The sequence below is a fragment of the Struthio camelus genome, chromosome 15 (genome assembly GCF_040807025.1).
Source record: "Struthio camelus isolate bStrCam1 chromosome 15, bStrCam1.hap1, whole genome shotgun sequence".
Lineage (NCBI taxonomy): Eukaryota > Metazoa > Chordata > Aves > Struthioniformes > Struthionidae > Struthio > Struthio camelus.
The window spans coordinates 10,178,272-10,201,136 of record NC_090956.1 but is presented as its reverse complement, the minus strand read 5'-3'; the positions used below and the strand labels follow the sequence as shown (position 1 = coordinate 10,201,136).

Here is a 22,865-nt window from a genome sequence, read left to right as displayed (position 1 = left end):
ACCCCTGCAGGCCATAAAGAATGTAATCAAGTGGAAATAATCCAGAGGAAAGAGCAACAAGATAAGAAAAGCTGTGAAGGTTAAAGAAACTGGGCTTGTTTAGTCTGGAAGAAGAATAGCTAAGCAGAGAAACAGCGCTGGCTTAAGCAAAAAGAGGGTTCTGCCTTTTTTTTGTGCCCTCCCTGGGTAGAAGGGAAAGAAACTGCAGCAAGGAAGGTTTTACAGCTAGAGGTAGAACGGGCTGCCAGTGAATCTTCTTAACTGGAATTGTTAACAAAATATTTGCCACATATTCTCCTACATGCTACTAAGCATGATTCCATCTGATAAAATGTTAAGCTGTTGCTATTCTTTTCTACCTAAGCTTTTGTGCTTCTGGCAGCTATATCAGAAAAAAAATCAGGCATATATACATGCAGACGCAAAGCTGAAATAACAGAACGTCTAATTAGATGTCTTAGGTTTTTATAAATCTTTTGATAATGCTATGTTAAAGATTTTTTTTAAAATAGTGGTTAACATGTTGAAGATGTTACAGATAAAAGAAATGTTTATTGAAACCAGAATGACAGCTTTATCTTTTCTAAGTAGTCACTGAGAACTAGATGTTTCCATAAATCTAAATGAACTTTGCCTAAGCCGAGTGCCGGTAAACAAGCCTATCTTTTCCACCTGACTTGCCTCATGCATGATTATTACCTGCTCCACCAGCTGGCGGGACCTGACAGCTGGCTGCCACCTGAGGCAGGAGGGATTGGATGTCTGCAGGGACACCAGGATGCTGTCTCTAAAGAATATATTAACAAATTCTCAGGTTTTATCTCTGTTATCGCAGTGTATTCAAAGAAACTGATACCTGCTGGCACACTTTTAGCCCTGACTGTACAAGGCTTGCACAGCCATACATCTATTTAACATGATAAAGGAGCATGGACTTCACCAGGGCTAAATGGGGGAACTCAGGAGGACTCTCTCCCCCATGTCTTGGACACGTAGGGGTGGTGATCAATGGAAATCAGCATATTTCCTCAATCCCATCATACTCGTCTTAAAATGGAGCTGCCTTTGTCTTGGAGCTCCCTCAATAATTACAGATTTGTCCTGTAAGTCTCAATTATTTTAAGAGCAAGATTCGTAGAAAGAGCTCATATCTTTTCTGAGAACAAATAAAGAATTCTTCTAAATTAATCGGCCAAAGAAAAGACACCGTCCCTACCCGCTGGCGCGCCTTGCCCTCTGCCCCCGACTGCAATAGCAACGGCCAGGCTTCGGCAGCCGTCAAGACTACCGCTCCCAGCATGCCCCGCTCCCCGCGGCGGTGGCGGGGCGGGGCGCCGCAGTGCTCGCTGGGGCTTGTAGTGCTCGCTGGCCCGGAAGAGCCGGCGGGGCGGGGACGTTGCCAGGCGGCGGCGAGGCGAGCGGGGCGCCCCGGGGGCTTCCGAGCCCCGCGCAGGTACCGGCCGCCGGCGCGGCGCGGGACCGGGCTGGGGTGGTTGTACGGGAGCGCGAGGGCTCCGGCGGCGCGGGCCAGGCCGGGCCGGGCCGGGCCGGGCCGGGGTGCTGAGGGGCCGGGCCGGGCCCGCCGCGGGGAGGCCGCGGGGCGGCGGGCGGCGCGCAGCCGAAGCGCTGTGTGCGGGGAACAAAAGCGGTGGCGGCGGCGGGTCGGGGCCGGGCCGCGCGAGGTGTGGCGGTCTTCAAAGGCGACTGCTCTGTGCTGGGCCGGTTCGTTTCCGATGGGAGCGTGGGGCGTGCTAGAGCGTATCCCGGGGTGACGGCCAGCACCTGGGCGTCAAGAGCAGGTTCGTCTCAACCCCTTAGATACGAAGGCTGATCTTGCTTTAAAAACCTGTTTTTCTTCTTTTTTTTTTTTATTTGGCTGCGATTTTTTTTTTTTAGATAAAAGTGATAGTGATGGGAGACCTCAAAGGTTTAATCTCTGATGTTTTTGGGAGGTTCTCTGTAGCAGCTGTAGTTTTGTAAATCTTGACTACCTCAGTGCTAGTTTTCTTCTCAGTGTACACGTGATGGAACATCTTTTTCTTACTAATATATGCGGATTTTCTATTTATAAGGAAAAAAAAACAGCTTTGCAGCTTCTATTTGTGATAGAAAATAGAGAGACTTAATTGAGTCCTCTAACTTATAATTGGTTTCCAGATAAAGTGATAAAGAAATAACAACTTTGGGTTAGTTGTGGTGGTGTTTTCCCCTTCATGGTCTCGCTAGTACAGTAGCATGCTTTTATTACTCTGTGCAGCTTAGTTACATGAAGATGGAGGACTATGAAAAGTTCTGCGAGAAGCATTTTTCCAGAATCCAAGAAGAGGCAATAAAAAGTGAAACCTCTTCCAGGGCTCCACACAAAAATATCTCACTCATCCAGTTCCATGGAGTTCCTGTGCTTTCCCCTCTGGTAAGAGGATTCTGTTGTTGTTGTTGCTGTTTGGGTTTTGGTTTGTTTTTGTGTGCGTGTGTTAACTACGCGATTGGCACTAGCTTTGATGTCTGAGATTTAAATATATATTTTATATGTTTTATATATATATGCACACAAAATATATGAAAAATAAAGTGGCAGTGAATTAGGAAATACTGAGATAGCTAAAAAGCTTTTAAGTAAATTTACTGTTCTCATACATTTGCAGTCTCCTCTAATGTCTTTCACATGCTCATCAATTATATTAAGTCATTCTATGCTTAATCTAAGCAGAGCTAAAAGAAAGGCAAAAAAGCTGTTGATCATTTGTATAATAACGCAGTCTGACTTCCCTGTTTCAGTGACATGAAATATGAAAGGAGAGACTAGCTAATAACTAATTCCAAAAAACGTGATACAGATACATATTGCAAGATATCATTTAGTCTCCAATGTATCAGTTAGATCTCTGATATATGTTTCCTTTATGCATGGGTGTATGTTTTTAAGTTTTCTTATAAAAAAACGTATAATGTGACTTGAGACTACCTAACTCTTTAAAACTTTATGGAACCAGCTTTTATAGAATTAGATTTGTAGGTTTATTTAAACTTTTATCCAAACGACACATTCTAAAGTAATAACTCAGAAGATTTTGAGATTTTGATTTTTTGAAAGGATCTGGAGGAATGTGGCATACGTTTCTATTTAGGCTTGCTGTCTGATTATGTGATTCACCTCTGATTCAAGAGGGCCAGTGCAAGTCTTTTGTAAAACTTACTAGTTGGAGTACAAGTAGGCAGACTGGTCACAGAGGGTTGTACGCAATGCTGAAACCCCCATCTCCATAGAGGACTGGGAAAGACCTTTCCTGTAGTCCAAGCCCTGTTGAAGTTGGTACTGTAGCATATAGCGCCCATGGAGACATTAATATATGTTCTTTTAGATCCATGCTCGTTTACATGTATGCTATGAAGGCATTTTGTGCGTCCTCCAGAAAAAAAGTATTACTGCTTAAAAAGAGTGTCGTTTAAAGTGTACAGAGTCTCAACATAGGTAGTTTTGATATCTACTTTTTTCTCTATAATTAATTTCTGTAATTCTGTGTTGAAATTTGCATTTAGTAATATAAGCTGTATTTCTGACACTGCTTTGCAGCTTAGCCTTGAAAAGAAAAAGGAAATACAGCAAGACAAACAAAAAGCACTGGATTTAGAGATCTGGAGACAGAACTCCAAGAAGAGAACTTTGTTGAATCGTGTTCAGGAGATTCTAGAAAATGTTCAGGTAAAGTTGATCCAAATCCTTATAGCTTTTGAAAAAACATCTTTGACTGTACGTTTTGAGAAATTACTGAGGTTTAAGTATTCACTAGTACAGACATGAAGTTATTAACAGTTAATTCTCCTGAACCAGCGTTTGCTACTATTTCATGCTATGTGACCTGACCCGTTATTTAGCAACAGCCTGTGAGTTCACTTTTATAGTATGGGATTTGCTTTTCATTGCTTATTTTGACAGACCACACCAAATGACTGACTCTTGGCTTTTGTAACTGTGTTTGAAATAACTAAACTGTCAAACAAACAAAAGAACCCCCCTAGTGTTAGAGCAACCAGTTTGCCTTATTTGCAAGCATGTAATTTAATTGGAAAACGACCTATATTCAGCTTTACAATTACAGAAGTAAAATTACCTTTGCAACAACTTGTAATTCTGTTGTTCCCTTTATAACTTTATTGCAACTTTTGTTTTCTTTGCTTCCGCAATGATGAGCTTAGAGGTTTAAAGTGAAAAGACTATTAAATATATCTAATCAAACAGTAAAATTTAGCTTTGTTAGCAGAGCTGTAATACAGCCTTTACCCTAACCTATTGATTAAACAAATACAGTTAACACTGGATTTGTTGAGTTACTAAGGGGCCAAACGCCTTACTCAGTTTGTACTGTTTACTGGAGTGCACATGGCAACGGTCCTCTGACTTGGGATTTGAAGAGCAGACCAGGAACCTATGCTCAATACAAAAATAAGTTAGCTTTTTTTTAAGGGTGCCCCCTTGATAATTGAGTTGAATCACACAGAATAACCTTTATTTTTAGTGTGAAAGTCTTTATTGTCAAATGCTTGCTAGGAGTAATGAAAACTCGTAATTTGTGACTCTGGGTTAAGTAAAGAAATTTAAAAATGTTCTTACAGTCCCACTAGTTTCACTAGGAATTACTCTGATTTGTTCTTAGTTAAGCACTAGGTTAAGGTGTATTCAGTGCTGAAGTTTTTCAATTATTCTTATTTCATATAAAAATGTTTTTGTATTTTAAGAGGAATCTTGCAAGATAATTTGAAGTCATAGAATTATTTGAAGAATACCAAATTACCTTGTGAAGAAGAGAACATCTTTGAATTCAGATCCTCGGTATCACTAAAAAGTCTGAGTGGACCACTATTCAAATTTATATTTTAGTTTCAATTACCTTTTTCTCATTTCAAAGGGCTCTGTGTTACAAGTAATTTGCAGATAATTGGTAGCAGCTGAACTGGACGTTTTTATTGTTTTTAAGATAACAGCATTCTGCTCTAAGTGCAGGTGACGTGCAGGTGACAATAATATGAAAATCAGAAGAGATTTCACCTAAAATATGTGATATTATTCAATTTTTATTTGCAGATCAGGAAAGCATCTGGTGTGAGTGACTCGAACATGTGGGAGGCTGAGAATACTTGCCGTGATTCAGAATCAGAAGCCTTGACTGACTTTGCACCTCTGTCAGATGTCAATTTGTCACATTCTCCTGAAAGGCATGGTTCCACAGAGCTTGAAAAGACACCAGAAATAATGTCATCGGATGCCTCTGGACAGGTGACATCAAGCGTGACAGAAACAGTTAAAGCTGTAGAAGAAAATGTTTTTTCGAAGCCAACTGAGAGTCACTTCTCAAAAGACACACCTTGTCTGAAGGCCGTGTCTTCTGACAGCGTGAACGTGAATAATAGACTTGCTTCACAGGCTTTGCAAAACCTGGACAGGGCAGGAGTGCCACTGTCTGATGAGGAAGTTCAAGATCCCTATGCACTGAGTCTTCAGAACCTTCTGAAAAAATCTAGGGAGTACGTAGAGAAAGAACAAACCAGACGTAGCTCGAGAAGTAATTCAAAAAGGTGTATGAATGAAAGTAATTCAGATAAAGAAAATGATGCAGTTAAAACAACTGACTCTGTGAAAGAGAGAGCAAAGCTTACAGGCAGAAATTGCACTGCTGCGACACTTGATAAACCCAGTCTTAATAAATCAAATACAATTCTCCAAGGTGCCTCTACTCCCACAAATAACACAAGTGTGTCAACTTTATCCAGTTTTTCTAAAGTGGATATACCTATGAGAGTTGGAACACCCCCGCTGGTGGATTCAGATTCAGATGAAGAATATAAAAATACTTCTACATTGGATCGTGACAGTAGCATTATCAGGAGCCTCACAGGCTCTTATGCCAAACTGCCAAGCCCGGAGCCAAGCATGAGCCCTAAAATGCACCGAAGGCGCCCAAGACCTTTATCAATGGGACACATAGTTATAAATAACCCTGTGAATGCTTATGAGTTAAGCCCTAAAGGCAAAGGTAGAGCAATGGACTTGATTATGCAAGATATTGCTGATAGAAATAATGTGTCTGAATCAGTGCCGAAGTTCTTGGTGGACTTTGCTGTGGTTTGCCCTGGCAAAGTTCCTGGTGTCCATAGGAATTCTTCCGACCCCTGTGATGGGTTGGTGGTTGGCAAAGCAAGTCGACATTCCTCTGGACACTTGGAGAGCAAAGGAACATTGTCTGCTACAGTGGAAGGACAGGTCGTGTTGGATGGCAGAGGACAATATAAAGTGGAGACTAGTACTAATATTGTAGCACCAAAATTGCATGAGCCATTTGCAGTCAGCCAGTCCATGGTAACTCAGAAGATCCTAGCTGTGAATGAAACCAAGCCACTTAGTTTGTTAGAAAATACTAAATGTAATTCTCCAGTAGAACTCAATAAATCATATGATGTAGAAAATCCGTCCCCGCTACTAATGCAGAGCAAAAATAAGCGACAGCAGATGGATACTCCAAACATTTCACCAGCAAATGAACAGTTTCTAGAAAATGGTGTTGAAAAGGTAAAACGTAGACTTGATTTGGATACTGATGGCTCCCAGAAAGAAAACAATCCCTATGTTTTAGCAGTTGGAATAGAAGAACAGGAGAAGCAGTGGTTGCAAGAACAAAAATACCCCGTGGGATCAGTTTACATTACCAAGAATGCAGTCCCTGATTGTACAGCAAAGGGTAAAAGATTTTCTGTAATTATTTTTTTAACTTCGTTTAGAATTCTTATAGAAAATAAACTATGATCTTTACAAACGTTGTACTCGCTAGCGGTTCTATGTATTCGTATATTGAAAGGTCAAAGTTGTATTGAATATTGATTATCTTTTTCAGTAATCTCATTATTTCTGTAGCTTTTAATTATTAACAGATTCTGAAATTCAGCCTCTTTTTAGCTGCTACATAATGACTAGAGTGTTTTTTTTGATGTAGAAGTCTCTTGGAGTCAAAAGCCCTGTAAAAGCTATTCAGTAACAAATACTTGATCGAGCAATTTGTTTATGCAGAAGCATCAGACAAAATATTGCTTTTCAGTTTTGCAAATTCTGTATCTACTCTCAAAGGTATTCTCTGATGCCAGGGAATGTTCTTTTCTCATTTCAATGTACAAATTTGAATTTCATTGTACTAAGAAAATAATATTGTACTTTGTTAGACCTAAGTAAGAATATTAGAAGAGAGACCCTGTGTAAATTGAAAGAAAATGCTTTTTAACAGAAAATATCTTTCAACAGATAGGGTACAGATAACTACATTGATATTTTCTTCCTATTCAAGACTAAGTGTTACATCTGTATATGTCTTTCTCAAGTAAAACCCAAGTGACATAGATGTTTTAATTCACTCGAGCAAGCATAGGTATACTGCTCTTGGAGACAGGGTTTTTTTGTTTGTGTTTCTGTATTATAATACAGGTTCAGTTGATGTTACTGCCGTTGCATCCACATGCTTATCTCATAAATATGAACATTTTGAAGGACTACAGTAACGGATAAGGTTCTTTGCAATACACAATGGAAATTTGATATCTAAAAAGTGTCTCTTTATTGATGTTGTGAATGAATCATGTTTAAAGCGTATGTCTGTGATAAAGAACATGTAGAAAATGTTGTAATGCTTGATTCTTTGTAATGTATATATCTTTTCAGAAGAGATTTTAAAAACAAAAATGTTGGCCTTTGAAGAAATGAAGAAGAGACTTGAAGAGCAGCATGCCCAGCAGCTCTCAATTCTAATAGCTGAACAAGAGAGAGAACAAGCGAGATTGCAGAAGGTAAGGCAACAAGAAGAAAATTTCCGAGCAAAAGTAATATGTGTTTTAGTGTAGTTTGTCAGGAAGCAATGGCTTTTAAAATGAATATTCTATTACTCTGCTGAATTTAAAAAAAACAATTTTATAGCTGATTTCTTCTTTTGCAGGAATTAGAAGAACAGGAGAGAAAGCTGACAGGAAAGAAGATTGCTACAACAGAAATAGAAATCTCCAAAGTGAATATTAACAGTAGGATGGAGTTGGAGTGGAGAAAAAAAAGTGAAAATGGCTTGCTGGAAAGTGTGCAGTCTCAGTTGGAGACAGTCCATAATGCAAACTCTGCCAGCATTGGTAAAAATGGGAGGACAGAATATAGATTAAATGTTGTGGTGTATCTTGCTCTACAGTGCTCCACTGGATTGGCTGCCTCATTGCAGTGATAAGGGCAGTGCTCCAAGTCCACTTGTCAGTCAGGCTATTTTGACAGCTGCCACCTTCAGCCATTGGCAGCGTATGTAAAACAAATTGATTATTTGTGGGGCATCTTTGTCTAGTTGGCATTTAGTACGTTTTCAGCTATTCTTGTACTGTCCCATGCGTTGCATCTGTATATGATTTTTTTAGGGCATACTTGAGAAAAGCAAGATAAAAGTAAACTGATATGGTCAAGGATGAGGACGTGGATTTGGCTCGTGCCACAGAATGTTCATCTTCACACCACGTAGCTGCACAGTAGTGGACTAGATGCTCTTGTTTGTATAGGAGGATTAAAAAGGCTCTGCCAGCAGTCTTGACTGAAAGGAAATACAGCTCCAGCTGATGCAACACCTTTCACCTGATCCAGAGCATTATGAAATGTTGTGTATTTTGTCTTCTGTTTAGTCAATTTTGCTCTGAAGTGAATCAGAAGTATTTAGATTGCTTCTTGGCTGTAATTGACCTTGTAAAAGAAGCTGCTACCTTGAGTTGTTTCTTGACTGTATTGAGAGACTTAGCACTTCCTATCAAACATAGATGGAAATTTGGCATTTTAACGGGCAAAAGTAAAAGAACCTTGTAGAGTTCAGCAATTTTACTCTCAATAATCATACTTCATTCATCTTTAGAATCCATATTAGCAACGTTAAACGTGTTAAAGCCACTTTTTGGAGATGCTTTGTGGATATTATTTTATATAGCGGTTTTAATAGTAGGCAAGTGATCTACTTGACACTCTTTCGTGCTGTAGCATGTGGACGTTTCCCCTCTTCCCCCCTCCTCCCCCTCCAATATACAAGTATTATAATCTGCAATTTAAATGAAAGTAAGCAACAGCACTGGGAGCCTCTTTTCTTAACCGCAGAAAAGCTTCCTGAGTAAAACCAGAGTTAAAGTTGAAGTCTTTGTACCTGCTTGATTTTTATCTGTGTTTATTGGTTTTTGTGGAGTTTTGTGTTGCATCTTCTTTCTTAAACAGGTGTAGTCATTATCTATGTGTGTGTGCACATACACACACACGTGTATATATGTATGTAGATGGGTGTATAGTTACTACTTTATGGACAGAAGTCTGTGTGTTGAACAGTACGTTCTCCTTTGCATACAGGTTTTGCTCATGCTACACCAAACACTTTTGCTTCAACAAGTGAAACTTCGTTCTTTCTCTGGGGCCCATCGGGTAGTGGAGTTATAAAAACCTCAGTATCCAGGCCAAGTAACAGGATCAAAACTAAGTGGACTCAGGTAAGGAAAAAATAAGTTTTACTTATAGGTTAAGAAGCCATCTGGTTTTTGCAAGACCCAGGTAACTGTATAATAGCTGTGCAGTAGTAAATCTCACAGGAAAGTTGAGTATCCCTTCCTGTATCAACTTAGGTTATACAAGAGAACTATATAATATATTTTTCTTGTTATTCATATGAGCAAATAATCATATAATAACATATTGCTTCTGCTAAATTAATACTATGGTGGGTATCTTTGGTCTAGGCAGAAGGTTTTATCCTTATCAACAGATTGTTTCTTACGTGAAAGTTATGTCACATGACTGATGCTATTTGAGAAATAATCCATAACTCTTACATAGAATATTTAGAAAATATTTTCTTTCTTTTAAGGTTTTTAGTCCGGACATACAAATAAAGTTCAATAAGATCACTGCTGTGGCAAAAGGATTTCTCACTCGTAGACTCATGCAGACAGAAAAATTGAAACATCTTAAGCAAACTGTAAAAGTAAGGAGATCAACATGTTTATATTATCCTTTTGTTTGTTTGTGCTCCTATCTTCAACTGACAGATGAAATTGTGCATTTTCTGCAAAGTATAAATTCTACTTTCAGAAGAATTTACGAACATGTGTCACGTGAGCATGTTTAGGTGTTGCATTGCTCAGTAACAAGACCAGGTATCAAGCCCAAGGCCAACAGAGGACTAGCCCTACCTGTACAAAAATTTGTAGTAATTCCTTTGTTGTGAAATATGCTGAGTGCTCAACCTTATTTTCCTCTCTTCTCCAGGATACTATGGAGTTCATAACAAATTTTCAGTCAGAAGCCCCATTAAAAAGAGGGAGTGTTTCAGCACAAGATGCATCCCTCCATGAACGAGTAATGGCTCAGGTGATATAACTTAAACTTTTTTTTTTCTCCCCCCTTTCTAGCTATTCTGCTTTTGTAAAAGGAAGTTATTTGGAGATAGCTGATAACATAAATACCTAAAACCTTTAGTGTGGCTTTGATTAAAGTAAAAACTTTAAAATACAGCTGTGAGGAAAAAGATTCAATTTTTGAAATCCATCTTAATATGTCAGAAGAGAATTGCCTCTTCAAGTGTTCTGTTTAAACTGAAAGTGAGAAGAGCTTGATAACCAAAAACATGGGAAAGTTAACTTGACTCAACATTTTGTTAAAATTTTAATTATTCTCTCTCCAGCTGCGAGCTGCTCTTTATGACATCCATGACATTTTTTTTATAATGGAGGCATCTGAAAGAATGAATATTCTGCGTCATGATCGTGAAGTTCGTAAAGAGAAGATGCTCAGGCAAATGGTGTGTTATAGTTAGGAGAATGTGGACTTTGACACTAGTTTTAAATACTGAATTGTTACTGCTTTCAAAAAATTTCTTTCTGACTCAGTAAAAAGTTTAAAATCTTAATTACCATTGTTTTGTTATGCTTCTGTAGGTAACTTATTTCAACAACAAAACAAAGAAATCACCGTAGTAGGAGATTAGTATCTTTCAACTCTTAGCGTGCACAGGTATAAAAATAGAATGAAAAACATTATGGAAGCGATAAAAAAAGAAGTTCAGACATTAAGGCTTCTTTGTGACACACAAACCTTTTTAATCTGATAATATATTAAGGAAGTTTCTTCGGGTTTTTTTGTTGTTTTTACCATCTTCTAAGAAGTTGAATTTAGCCTGAATGTAAATTTTGTACTGAAAATGTTAATATCTTTTAAGTAGGGTCAGATGAAATTAAGTTCAATAAAAGTAGTAACTAACATCATTGTATGTTCTTTTGCTTTTTTAGGATAAAGTAAAGAGCCCGAGAGAGAGAGCAACACTTTCAACAGCTACACAAAAATCTCTGGATAGAAAAAAGTACATGAAGTATGTGCAGTTCTCTGGGGTTGTGGGTGTGCAATAGGTGTGCAATAGGATGGTTAGGAGCAGTTGGAAATAGTGAAACAAAGCTTCTGGTGAAACAACTTCTTTACAAACTAATGTCTGTCTTAGGAAGAGTGAATGAAAAGTTGTTTCAGGTGTGTTACTATTCGTAATAGCACTTTTTGTGAGAGATTTCTTCATGTTTGTATGGATAAAATGTTTGCTCTAAGATGCTGTGTTTCAGTGGTGAGCAAAATGATCATTGTGCACTTAGTTTACGATTGATTTCGTAACTTAAGTGCTGCAAGTTCTTTCTTCAATCGTTCTAAAGTGCCTGGCAATAGAGATACTTAGTAGAGTATCTCTAGCTAAAGTGCTCTCTGGGATAATGGCAGACGTTATTCTGCAACACAGTGGAGAAAACAGTTGTGTTTTAGTTACTCATGAGTAAAAAGTGATAATTTGTGATATTGCGGCAGTAGATACAGTAGTTGTCAGTGGTGTTCTCTTACGGTTTCTGTTTAAGACCTGACTGACAATTTTATACTTTTAAATACATTTCAATACTTCTGTTTGTCTAGGGCTTCAGAAATGGGAATGCCAAGTAAGAAATTAATCATAAAGCAAAAAACTCCTGAAAGCCGGTGAGTGAAGATTACTTGTATTAGGATGATCTTAACTGTCGAGAGCCTTTGGTCTGTGTCGTTAGTTTGCCATCAATCAGCTCACTTCCTGCCATTATGATGAAAGACAGTAATGAAATCGGATTGAGTGTGATCTAAGAAAGGGGATTATCAGCTCTTTTTTTTTTTTTTTTTTTTTTATCAAAGGGTTCCTTTATTTTCTTCACAGTCAGTTCTGGAATTTTATTATCTTCAGAAATCATTTATTTATGGCTTTAACTCTATTTGCTCAGGTTTAAAGTTTCTCTCTCAGATAAACTGTTAGCATCTCTTAAGCTTTGGTTTGATGCTCTTTTTTTAATACCCTTTACTCTGCAGTGTAAATGTTGATGTATTTGTCTGTAGAAAGCTGTCAGAAAAGGAGTGATTTTCTTTCTTGAGAAAAGAGTTCTCGCTTCTAAGTCATGCGATTGCTTAAACAACGGAAATTATGTTGCTCAATACTTGCTGTTATGAGTAGTGCTGCTGTCTTGTGGGTGAGGCGTCTGCACCATTTTCTGCTATAACAAGTCAGATACCTGGCATCCCTTAAACACAGTTTTTATTTTGTGCTTACCCAAAAGTTTTGAGTATGTGCTATTTACTAATACATTTTAATCTTCAATGACTAGTTTAAATTAGCTGATCTGCCCCTCCCTCACAACCGCCGTATGTGTCCTTTTTTTTCCCCCCTATTAACAACGAGGAACTTGAGGTGCTGTTGGGGAATAGTTTCCTGGGTGTTCCTTTGTTTCTTTGTTTTAAATAGCTAGGGAATGTAGTAGCTTTATTCTGGAATCTTAATTCCTGCTGCTCTTGCCTACGTGTCATCTGCATTGCAGAGCCTGTTAGTCTTTCTGAGATTTGTTATGTGAAAGATGATGCATAATTTGGCATACTTAGGAGCTTTTTATAAAAAGAAGGGAAAAAGCACTAATAGAAGTTTGTGTTTTAACAGAGTACTTCAGCCGAATCAAGGACAGAATGCCCCGGTTCATAGGCTGCTTTGCAGACAAGGGTAAGAGCACAGTGTGTTCATAACGTAAAAGACAAAAGTAAATGCAAAGGCACAGTAATTTCCGAATAATATTTACACATACTGGTGCAACTGTTTTTCAAAGGGTAAAATAATTACTTTTCATAGTATTTTGAGATAGTGCTTAGACTGTTTGTTTTACTTTGTACTGTAAGAAATATTAGCGTTCTCATCTTCTGTGTATTGTCTTCGTTTACACTTTGTTCCAACATTTGTATTTTTGTAACATTCATTTTCCATGAAGCTTTGCTTCCACTTGGTGAAGTGTGTGTGTGTGTGTGTGTGTGTATATATATAATTTAAACATAGACTTTATGATGCCACAGTATCTGAACTGAATCAATTTCCTGTATAGAGTTTAAAAAATCTGTATGTAGGGACATATTCTCCTATTTAATGTATCTATGTAAGCCTTAATAATGTTAATAGGAATTGTACACACATTCAGAAAGAGGCTGTTTAGGACACAGTAAAAATGTTTTCATACCAAACACAGTTTGATAGTGTCATTGTATTTTTGGATACAGCCTTTTGACTTTGATGCAAGTGACTTATTAACTCTTTTATATTTAATTAGAACCCCTAAGACCTCAGTGAAGGGGGTTGAGCAAAATAGAAAGAAGGCCTCAGAAAGCAGAGTGTCTAACAAGGCTGTTTCAGGTGTGTAGAAAACTGGTGCTTGGATCTTATAGCAAATAAATTACTAGTATCAAGACGAATTAAATGTGGACTATATTGTTTTCTTTTTCTTGTGCACCTGCTTTGCTATGTCTTAAGTCTAACCTGTCTCTTTAAATATGCACTGGTAACTTAACTGTCTGCTTTCAGATTCTATAAACATAAACGTATAGCTCGTTTACTTTCATTCACCAGATGCCCAGTCATAAAAAGAAAACGTTTGCCAGGTATATTCACTGTAACTGCTTGAGAAGCTAATAGTCATCAAACTAGACTTGCATTAGAATCTCAACATCATTTGATTTTTGGATCTGTACACACGTGCGACTTGTCTTCAAAAAGAAGCTTATAGAAAGGTTTCAGAACACTTACCAGTGGGCATATAGTCCTAAGTTAAAATACATACAGTAGCATCATACAAAAATGTTTTGAGTATTGGTAGTCTGTTTTAAAAGTACAATATTCCTGTGTTTGCACACAGACATTTCTAGTTGGTTACCCCCTTATTTAAAAAGATTTGAGAACAGGGCCAAACCTCTCTGTTTTCATTCCACTAAGGTATAAAGTGAACAAATTACTCTGAAACATTTTATGCAATTTCCTTTTTAAAAATTGATTCTAAAGTGACTTATAGTTTTTAAAATTGTTTATCTTTTGATAAGTTAATGTTTGTCACTTAAGAAATTTAAGAACTTTGCTCTCAAAGGAGAGCTCCACAAGTTGAGTGCAAAATAAAAAGGGAGAACTTTTGGGTGCGAGAAGGAATATTATAACAAACCAGGTTTTCAGCTGTTTTCCGTAGTGATTTGAATCATCTTTATGTATAAAGTATCAAACCTTTCCTCTAAGGGCATTTCTGCATTTATTGTGAGTCTCGACCAGTGCTAGGGAGCATATCTGTGAGCTTAAGTGGAGCTTGTACACTGCTTAGTAAAACCACAGAAAATGTGCCGTTTTCCCAGAAATGATTGTTTTTCACAGTACTTTGTGAAGCCAAGAGAAACGACTCTAGTGATGTGTAGTAGAAAACCATGCATACACAAATCTGTGATGTTTCAAAAAAAAAAAAAAAAAAAAAAGAGGTGGAGGGGGGAAGAGAGAGAAGAGAGAAAATAAATAATGAGGATTCAAACCAGGCATTTCTCTCTTTTCTGATACCAGTTCTCCTGGTAGCATTGTCGCCACTAAGGTGGAGCATGGCAGTTGTTCAGTTGCCCTCAGTGACACTACAGAAAAATAGGCAAAGGTAGTAAATAGTATCTCTAAAATGTAATAGAAAAAGTTGAGTATGCAATGTAATTGTAGCAACAAAAGGTAACCATTAAGGCAGGTACTTATCTGACAGTTTGCTAAAGTGTATTAACTAGCTGAGGAGAGCTCTGAAGAGTACAGAGTACAAAACAGTCAAGAACTCTTCCAATTACAGTATTACAGAAGCTGTAAGAGAGTAATAGTGAATGGGAGGCATTGTTGTCAGGTTTGGCATTGATTGGGAACGGCATCCAAATCGCAAATCTCTCATGATTCATGCTCAGTCAATAATGGTCTGCACAGTTTTTTGCAATTACATCTGGTATCAGACATCCAATTAGACCACCCTCTATCACTCTCCTGTGTTGGCAGCGTGTGCTGTTTTGCCAAGTGCCTGACTGGAGATAGTCATGTTTACTGAACTCCTAACAGTTGATACCTGGCAATGGAAAGAATCCATTGGAATGTGGCTCTAAATTTCTTCTCTCCTTTCTTTACGTCCATTTGGTGAATTTCTGGAAAACTTTTAAAATGTCTTCTACGGTGGCTCTCTTAGAACTTTAGGGATGATGCATCTAACCTATTATATGCTGTCTGGTTTTGGTTCCATGGCATAACTTCATCTCGTGTTTGGACATCGCATATGTTCCCATGGCATAATACCAGTGCTTCCACATGCTTGTTTATGAATAGGTTAGAATACTTGAACTAAATGAATAGAAATGCATTTTGAAAATATTAGATGAGGGGAGCTGTCTAGACGAGAAAGAAACAATCGTTTCGTGGCAACGAAAAATACCTTAAGCTGAATATATTAAAAAAGAACATGGTTTTGTTCATGTATGGATAAAATATGAATAGTGAAAGGTTTGGTAATAATGTTGAGTAATTTTTTTGTTAGTAATTTAAAAATAAAGTCTGGCTTTGTGAGTGAGATATCCCTAGAAGTCATCTATAGCGAGGCAACAAGTTCTGTCTGGGAAAGACCACAGACAGAAACTAACGTCAAGTTAATTTGGAAAATAAAATATCAATGCTAAAAGCCAAACAAATGCATTTACTTTTCTCGTTTTATTAAAACTTGTGCATGTCAGAAAGTAAGACTTCTAGTAATGGTTTGCTCTAGGCAGTATAAGTATTTGTTTATTTTCATGACTATGCCAGTCTGCTATACTTATAACCTATAATACTTCTATTTCATTTGTTGTCTTCACACATCCCTCACTCCCAATTAAATTATGCTTATTAGAGAGGCAAAAGGGAGGAAGGATTAGTAGTAGGTAGCTATTCTAAATGTTGCTTATCCATTCAAGCTAGCCATGAGATAGACCCTCAGAAGGAAACTTCTAACATACCTGTCCGGCTACTTTCTTCTTCTTTCCGTTTTTCTGACGGTTGTTTGAAATTCTGTCCCAAAAGTGTTTTGTAGCTCTTTGTACTGCCCCTCCTGACTTGATTGTCATTTTTTTCTGGTAAGAAAGCATTTCTTTGAGCTGGTGATCCTAAATTTAGTTTTTGTTGTTTTGTATTCTTTCAGTCCAAAGTTTTGCACTAAAAAGTACAGATTAATAAATGTAAAAAGGATCTTATTTGTTATATATGGTTAGATGGATAGGACAGAAATGTTCGGTAGATAGTCTGCAGGCTGTGCCAGCTGGGGTATTTAATGTGAGCCGATCGTGTTAGGAAGAAGGTGGTTGAGATCAGGCTGCTGCTGCAACTAGACCTGTTTATCCCCCTTGTTTTGTCCAGTCTGAATAAGTGTTAAGGAAAATAAATGGCAGGGCATGAGGTACATAGAGTATTTGGGTGGCAGCAGCCCTTTGCCACTTGTGGTCTTTCCTGCATGCTTGTCCAGCCTGAGCCGGGAGCAGATTGCCAGTATGAGATAGTGTGTGCTGTGAAGTGGAATAGCATGTGAACCAGTGTTTCAGGAAGACTTTCTGTGTGGGAGTAGCAGGTCCGTTGTGTGCTACAGGAGAGAGGCCTCGTAACTGCTCTGCCTGCCGCTGGAAAAGTTTGGGTGAGAATCAGATTCAGAAAGGCTGTAACTCTTTTTATGAGAATCTGGCTTCTTAAATCTCCTAGTCTAGATTGCCTTATTTATTTTGTACTTCCATATACTGTCTGTTTCTCTGTATAGAAATAAATCAGTTCAATGTGATAGTAGCTTTCTGAGTATATGCATTATTTAATAGTTAAATGGAACTTGTGCAACAATATAGAAGAGGTTAATGTAGAATTAAACCAGTGCATTGTTATGACACACCGAAAATAAGTGGCTTAATTCCTGCTGAATTCTAAATTTCCAGGAGGAGGGAGACAACTGTTTCTATGCTATCTTGATTTCTTGTATCTAACATGTTGCATGTGGCTATGGAGTTATTCTGCAGCTGATTCAAAGATGTCCATTTATTTCCTAGTAATGAAAAGTCCTCATTAGTGATGGATAGGTTTGAAAATATCCACTAATTTCCTATATGTGAAATTTTTATTTAACTCGGAGTGCATGTGAGGAGAGTTAAGAGCACAGCGTTAAATCACTAATAAAGCACCATACCTGTCAGCCTGGTTGTTTTGAGCTGTGAAGCGTACAGCACTGGTGGGTGCTGGGCCAGCAAGAATGCCTTTTGCGTAGTGGGAAACAATTTTTAAGTATGAGGGATCCTGCTGTTGTAAGGCCTTTGTGGGCACTTCCAAAGCTGCTTGGCACTGTGTTGAACGTAGCTCTTGAGCACCTGTAAATAACCACTGCAACTGTCTCATAAAAGGAGTAACTGAAAATCCTAAAAAGGACTGGCACTTTCTCATGTTCATTTAATTGCCTGGTACTTACTTCTTTTCCATGGCAGTCTTCCACTAACACCGCTCTGCTCCATGCAGCATGAGTTTCACTGCGTTGTAGAAATGTCTGCTCACATTGCTGAACGCTGAATAATCCCCCAAACCTAACAAATGTTGAGTTGTATTACTTTTTAGCAGCCTGCAGTGCTGAACCCTTATTCCTGGAAGGTACTTCTGCTCTGCATAGTGGAGAGTCCTATGGCTTTCTAAATATATATATATCTTCTTTCCCTTGTGGAGGGAACGTGCATTTTTGGTGTTGGTGGTAGTGTGGTTTTGTTGTTGGTTTTTGTTTTGTTTTGTTTTTTGCACTTAAGCACCTGCCCTTCTGTAAGGCCCCTGCCTGATTGCCTTATCCGTACTGCGTTTTTAATTCTGGTTGTGTATGTCAACATATAGAAAGTTACAATAGTTCTCTGGAAAAGACAGTTCAGTTGTATTAGGATCTGAGTATTCTCTGGCATATATTTTTGACCTTTTTTTGTAGTTTGTTGAAGTCTCTTATCTTATGCTTGACAGTTAAATCATGGTTAAGCTATAGTTTTCTGACTGTATTATGAAGTTAACTACTATATTACTGAGAGCTATAGCTGTCAATTAAAGGGATGTGCCTGATGGCATGCAGAGTACCCTAAATCAACAACTCCAATAATAACACCTATTGAAGAGACTTTGGCAAGTGGAGTCTTTAGGATGGTGTGGATAGTGCAGGACTTGTCCCTGTGGCGTGTATGTGTCATGGATCTTGCAGAACGGCAAGGCCCTTGTCCTGGCAGTGCGCATATTTCGTCCCACTAGATATGGCTGCCTCGCTGCACCCCTCTTTCCTGGTTCTGCAGCTGTTCTAGCAAGGACTACTTCCCATTTGCATCTTCCCAGCTTTCACAGAAATTTGGGTCACAGGGTGATGGGGAGAAGGAGCTCGCCTCTGAGGAAAAAGAATAAACTATCAGCATGTAACTTTGCCTTTTGTCCTTTGTCTACCAGTTAAGTCCCTCTGGCCAGCTCATAGTTCCCTTCTGAACTGAGGGAGGATCCTTCAGGTTGGGGGTAGTTGCTAAATGTAGGTACTGAAGAATATTAAGTGGTTGAAGAGAGATCTATCTTTGTGTGTGTGGATGTTTGTGAGGAAGAGTTTAGGCCCATGTTCCAAAAAACTAGTAGAATCAGAAATAGTTAAAAACACAACCTTATAATGCTGATTTCCTATGCTTTGCGTTATTCTTGCTCTGTCTCTCTTGGTTTATTAACATGGGCACTGGGGAAAAGGAAAGAGTTGTCTTAAATATGACTTTTATATTTTTTGTATTGCTTGTTTTTTTTTTTTTAAGTAGTACATGGAAGAGCTAAAACTTTTATCTGTCATATTTTCTCTCTCTTGATAATGTTAGTTTCTTATTTTTAAAAAATGTGTGAATTGTAGTTGTAGATACTTTGAAATAGCAGACAAATAGATGGAACAGTCACTGAAGAAGAAAATACTGTAACATCTAGTTACTGGCAAACCTATTTGTAACTCTAATAACCTGTTTTATTTATGCATTTATAAAGCATTTCACAAATAGATTATGAAAACTGTCATTTTAGAAGTAGCGACCGGATATATGATAACAGTTAAATTTTGTTGTCCTTAACTTTTCAGCTATTTTTATTGGATAATCTGTTACAAAAAATAGTGCTATGAATTATTAAATGCTAATGTTTCTATTTCATTTTTAGGAGCATATGCAGGAAGAACCCAAAGAAAGAAGCCAAATGTTGTGACAATTTAAGACGACAGCACTCACTGGGATAAAAAGGCTATTTTTAATGATGGCATTCTCAGTGTCGATTCAAATATTGCATCTCCTATACATATTTGTATATATAGAAATGATGAGTATACACTTTATTTAACAGTTCCAGCTGATGGCACATTAATACAATCATATTGAAATAATGAAGGGCTACAAAGCTCTAATAATAAAGCTCTAATTCTAACATGAAAAATTGCATGTTAAAACCTATTATGTATTCATACTGCTGTGTACACATAAGATTCATAATGTTATACTATTTAGAGAATTACCATAGGGCAACATGAAGTTAACTTGTGACTTCTTTACACTTCTCTAATTCTTGTATCTGTCATGTGCTTTTTGTATTACTTAAAATTGCAATTTCTGTGTATGGCTGCCACCATAAATAAGGGGTGTGTGTGTGTGTATATATATATATATGTTTAGTTTTATACCATAAAATGGGAGCAGTTAAATAAGGGAAAGAAACAATTGCAATGAAACAGAGCTCTTCCATCAGTGAATGTGTAAGCAGCCTTTCTGAATGTATTTATATATGAATGTGCTTACCTCAATTTAATTACTAACTACCTACGTTTGTTGTGTATTTCTGCTGATTTGGACAGACATGGACCAAATTAACTGCTGAACAGACATGTACTTTTGATGACTGTACTGAAGTTGCACATTTATACGTGTGGTAGATCAAACCACTGTGCCAGAAGCAGCCTAGGATGTTTTTTTTCTTATCTTGCTGTCTACTGCATTTTCTTATGGAAACAATTTTGGCCAAGATGGAGAGAAGCATATATTCTACAAAAGTTTGAGAAGGCAAGATTTCAATGGCTTTACCACTTCAGATTTAGAAATGATTGTCCCTAGTAATAATTCACATGTGATGTTTTGTTCATGACAGTCACAATTTCTCTTAACAGTTTCTCTTCTACTGTGAGCTAACAGGTCCTTGTACAGAAATCATGTTCCCTGATTGCAGGATAAAAGCAAAAAACAAAACCCAACAAAAATACACTCATATTTCCAAAAAATCTAACATTAAAAGATCATGCTCATATTTTGCCTTGGTCTTTCTACTTATGGCTATAAACCTTCAATTTGAGGGGAGCAGAATTCTGTAACTTCTATCTTTTAATGAACTCTTAGAGACAGGCTGTTAACACTTGAAGTCAAGTAGAGAAAGCTTGGCTGTTTAAGTCTTTGCAGTGCTTATTGTTTTGCTCTGTAACAGTAGTACTAGAGAAGGGATCGCCCAAATGTGAAATAGGTTATGCTTGGTTGTTTTTTCACTATAAATACAGTGTGACACCCTAACTTCAGAGGCTTTGTAACATGTTGACACTGGTCATAAGAGAAATAAGACTGACCAAAAATTTCATTGTGTTAAATCTCAACGTGAAAGAGGAACATTAGTAGGAGGATGAATGTTTTCAGGGGAAGCAATGAATGAACCGGCTTGCTTGTGCAACTGTTTTCGATGTTCATTTACAAATAAGTCTGTCCCCTGTTGCTTGTTACATTGTTAAAAACAAATGTTTTATACAATGCAGTATGTTACCTGAATTGTGTACTTGGAAAAAGGCAAAAATACTGCTTTAATACCTTGAAGATTGACACTGTTCAGTGGCTCTTTATTGAGGCTTTTTTTGAAGGCTTTGGGGTGGCTCACCCAGTAGCATAAATTAAGAATTTACACTAGTAGAGGACCTGCCGCCTCCTTTTAAATGCTATGATTCTTTACAATTTCCACCGTAATGCAAAAAATGTCTGAGACGAGTTTCCTGCTTTGCTGTAGTCATCAAAGCCTCAGAGTCCTCAACTTCCCTTTGTTTGGATACTCTAGAAATGTAAGTAGAAAACATTTCAAGAGGGGAAAAAAGATAAAATGACAAGTGTAACCTGTTCTCACAGGTTATAAAACTTCAGAGTGCAATTTAGTTTGTTGATATCATTGTTAATGATTGATGTTTTTAAAAGATATTTTATGTGCTGTATTAATTATTAGCATAGGTAATATGTTGATGTAAAAGTAGGTTTAGTTTAAATATTAGTAAAAATGAATGCTTACCTTCTGTTCAGGTTTGTCATCTAAACCTCTTTTACTTCAGGAATGTTTCCAATGTGTATAATAAAACATTGTAGCACAAAGTTTTTTTTTTTCCTTCCTTTTTTTTTTTTTAAAGTTTTATGAGGCCTTTTTCTTGACAAGTGCCAGAATGTGGTTTTGTACATGATATGTTTTGTATTTATACATATTTAATTTTAACTCACTACTTATTTTGTGTGGAATGTAATATCATTATAAAAGTGTATTTATTTTTGTACTTTATTTCATTTTCACCAGTCTTGCTTTTTACTTAAATATACTGCATAATAAACTTTTAATCTTTACAAATTGTTTTTTTTTCCTCTCCTTTTTCTGAATTGAAAAAAATCTCCTGATGTAAAATTAGGAAAAGGCAACCTTCAGGTGCATGGTCTTTTCACATCACAATTAATTTTAATTTTTAATGGTTAATATGTGTTGTTAAGCTTCCCTCCTTCCCACGGCCTCTTCTGCCTGTGTTTTGAAATTCAGGTTTGGCGTCCAACAGCGTTTTCCAGTCTCAGAAATCTCAGCTTATTGTTCTTTTACTCCATTGCTTCAAAGTCGGAAGTTTTCTGGGCTTTATAGTGTATTCAAAAATCCTAGAGGGAGCGTTCATGGTGTAAATTTCACGCTTTTAAGCACGTGGATGGACCAAGTGGCAGAGGACCGAAGCGCAAACCACTCTGAATAAAACTTACAGCACCGGAGCGGGGTTCACCGATGGCGGAGGCGTTCCTCCTCTTAGGGCGCCCGCCGCGGCCGCCCGGGGCTGCGTTGCCGCGGCCCGTCCTGCATCGCCGAGGAAGGCTGCTGTCCTGCACCCGAACCCGGCGCTCTCCGGCTGGACTCGGGGTGCCCGATTTGCAATGAGTTTGTGCTTTCAATGCAAAAGTCCCTATTTTTACTTCTACGGGGCCTTTTGTCGATAGGACAGTTTGGCCGTTGCCAAACTGTGCAACGAGATTATTAAAAGGTACTGCTTCCCCGTTTTACGGTTAGCACGTTTAGAAACCAAGGGGCCTCGGTACTTACGGTGCACCCAGCCTGAGGGAAAGGCCGGGGCGGCCGGCGGTGACCACACCGCACAGCGCGGCGTCCCCGCACGAGAGACTC

At 37.9% G+C, this 22,865-nt stretch overlaps 1 protein-coding gene across 2 annotated transcripts; it reads left to right on the top strand.

The window, feature by feature from the left end:
• Positions 1–1,363: 1,363 nt before the first annotated feature.
• CCP110 (centriolar coiled-coil protein 110) lies at positions 1,364–22,058 on the top strand. 2 transcript variants are annotated; one of them, XM_068908760.1, is made up of 15 exons: positions 1,384–1,453; positions 2,258–2,413; positions 3,575–3,703; positions 5,084–6,734; positions 7,703–7,827; positions 7,974–8,157; positions 9,392–9,528; positions 9,903–10,019; positions 10,304–10,405; positions 10,719–10,835; positions 11,323–11,402; positions 11,981–12,043; positions 13,020–13,079; positions 13,675–13,757; positions 19,590–22,058. In XM_068908760.1, exons 2-15 carry the CDS (start codon positions 2,267–2,269, stop codon positions 19,640–19,642), a joined length of 3,048 nt encoding a protein of 1,015 aa, XP_068764861.1. In that variant the 5' UTR covers positions 1,384–1,453; positions 2,258–2,266; the 3' UTR covers positions 19,643–22,058. The 2 variants fall into 2 exon arrangements, with proteins under 2 accessions (XP_068764860.1, XP_068764861.1); XM_068908759.1 differs by lacking the exon at positions 13,675–13,757 and having other exon boundaries at positions 1,364–1,453.
• The last annotated feature ends 807 nt before the right edge of the window (positions 22,059–22,865 follow it).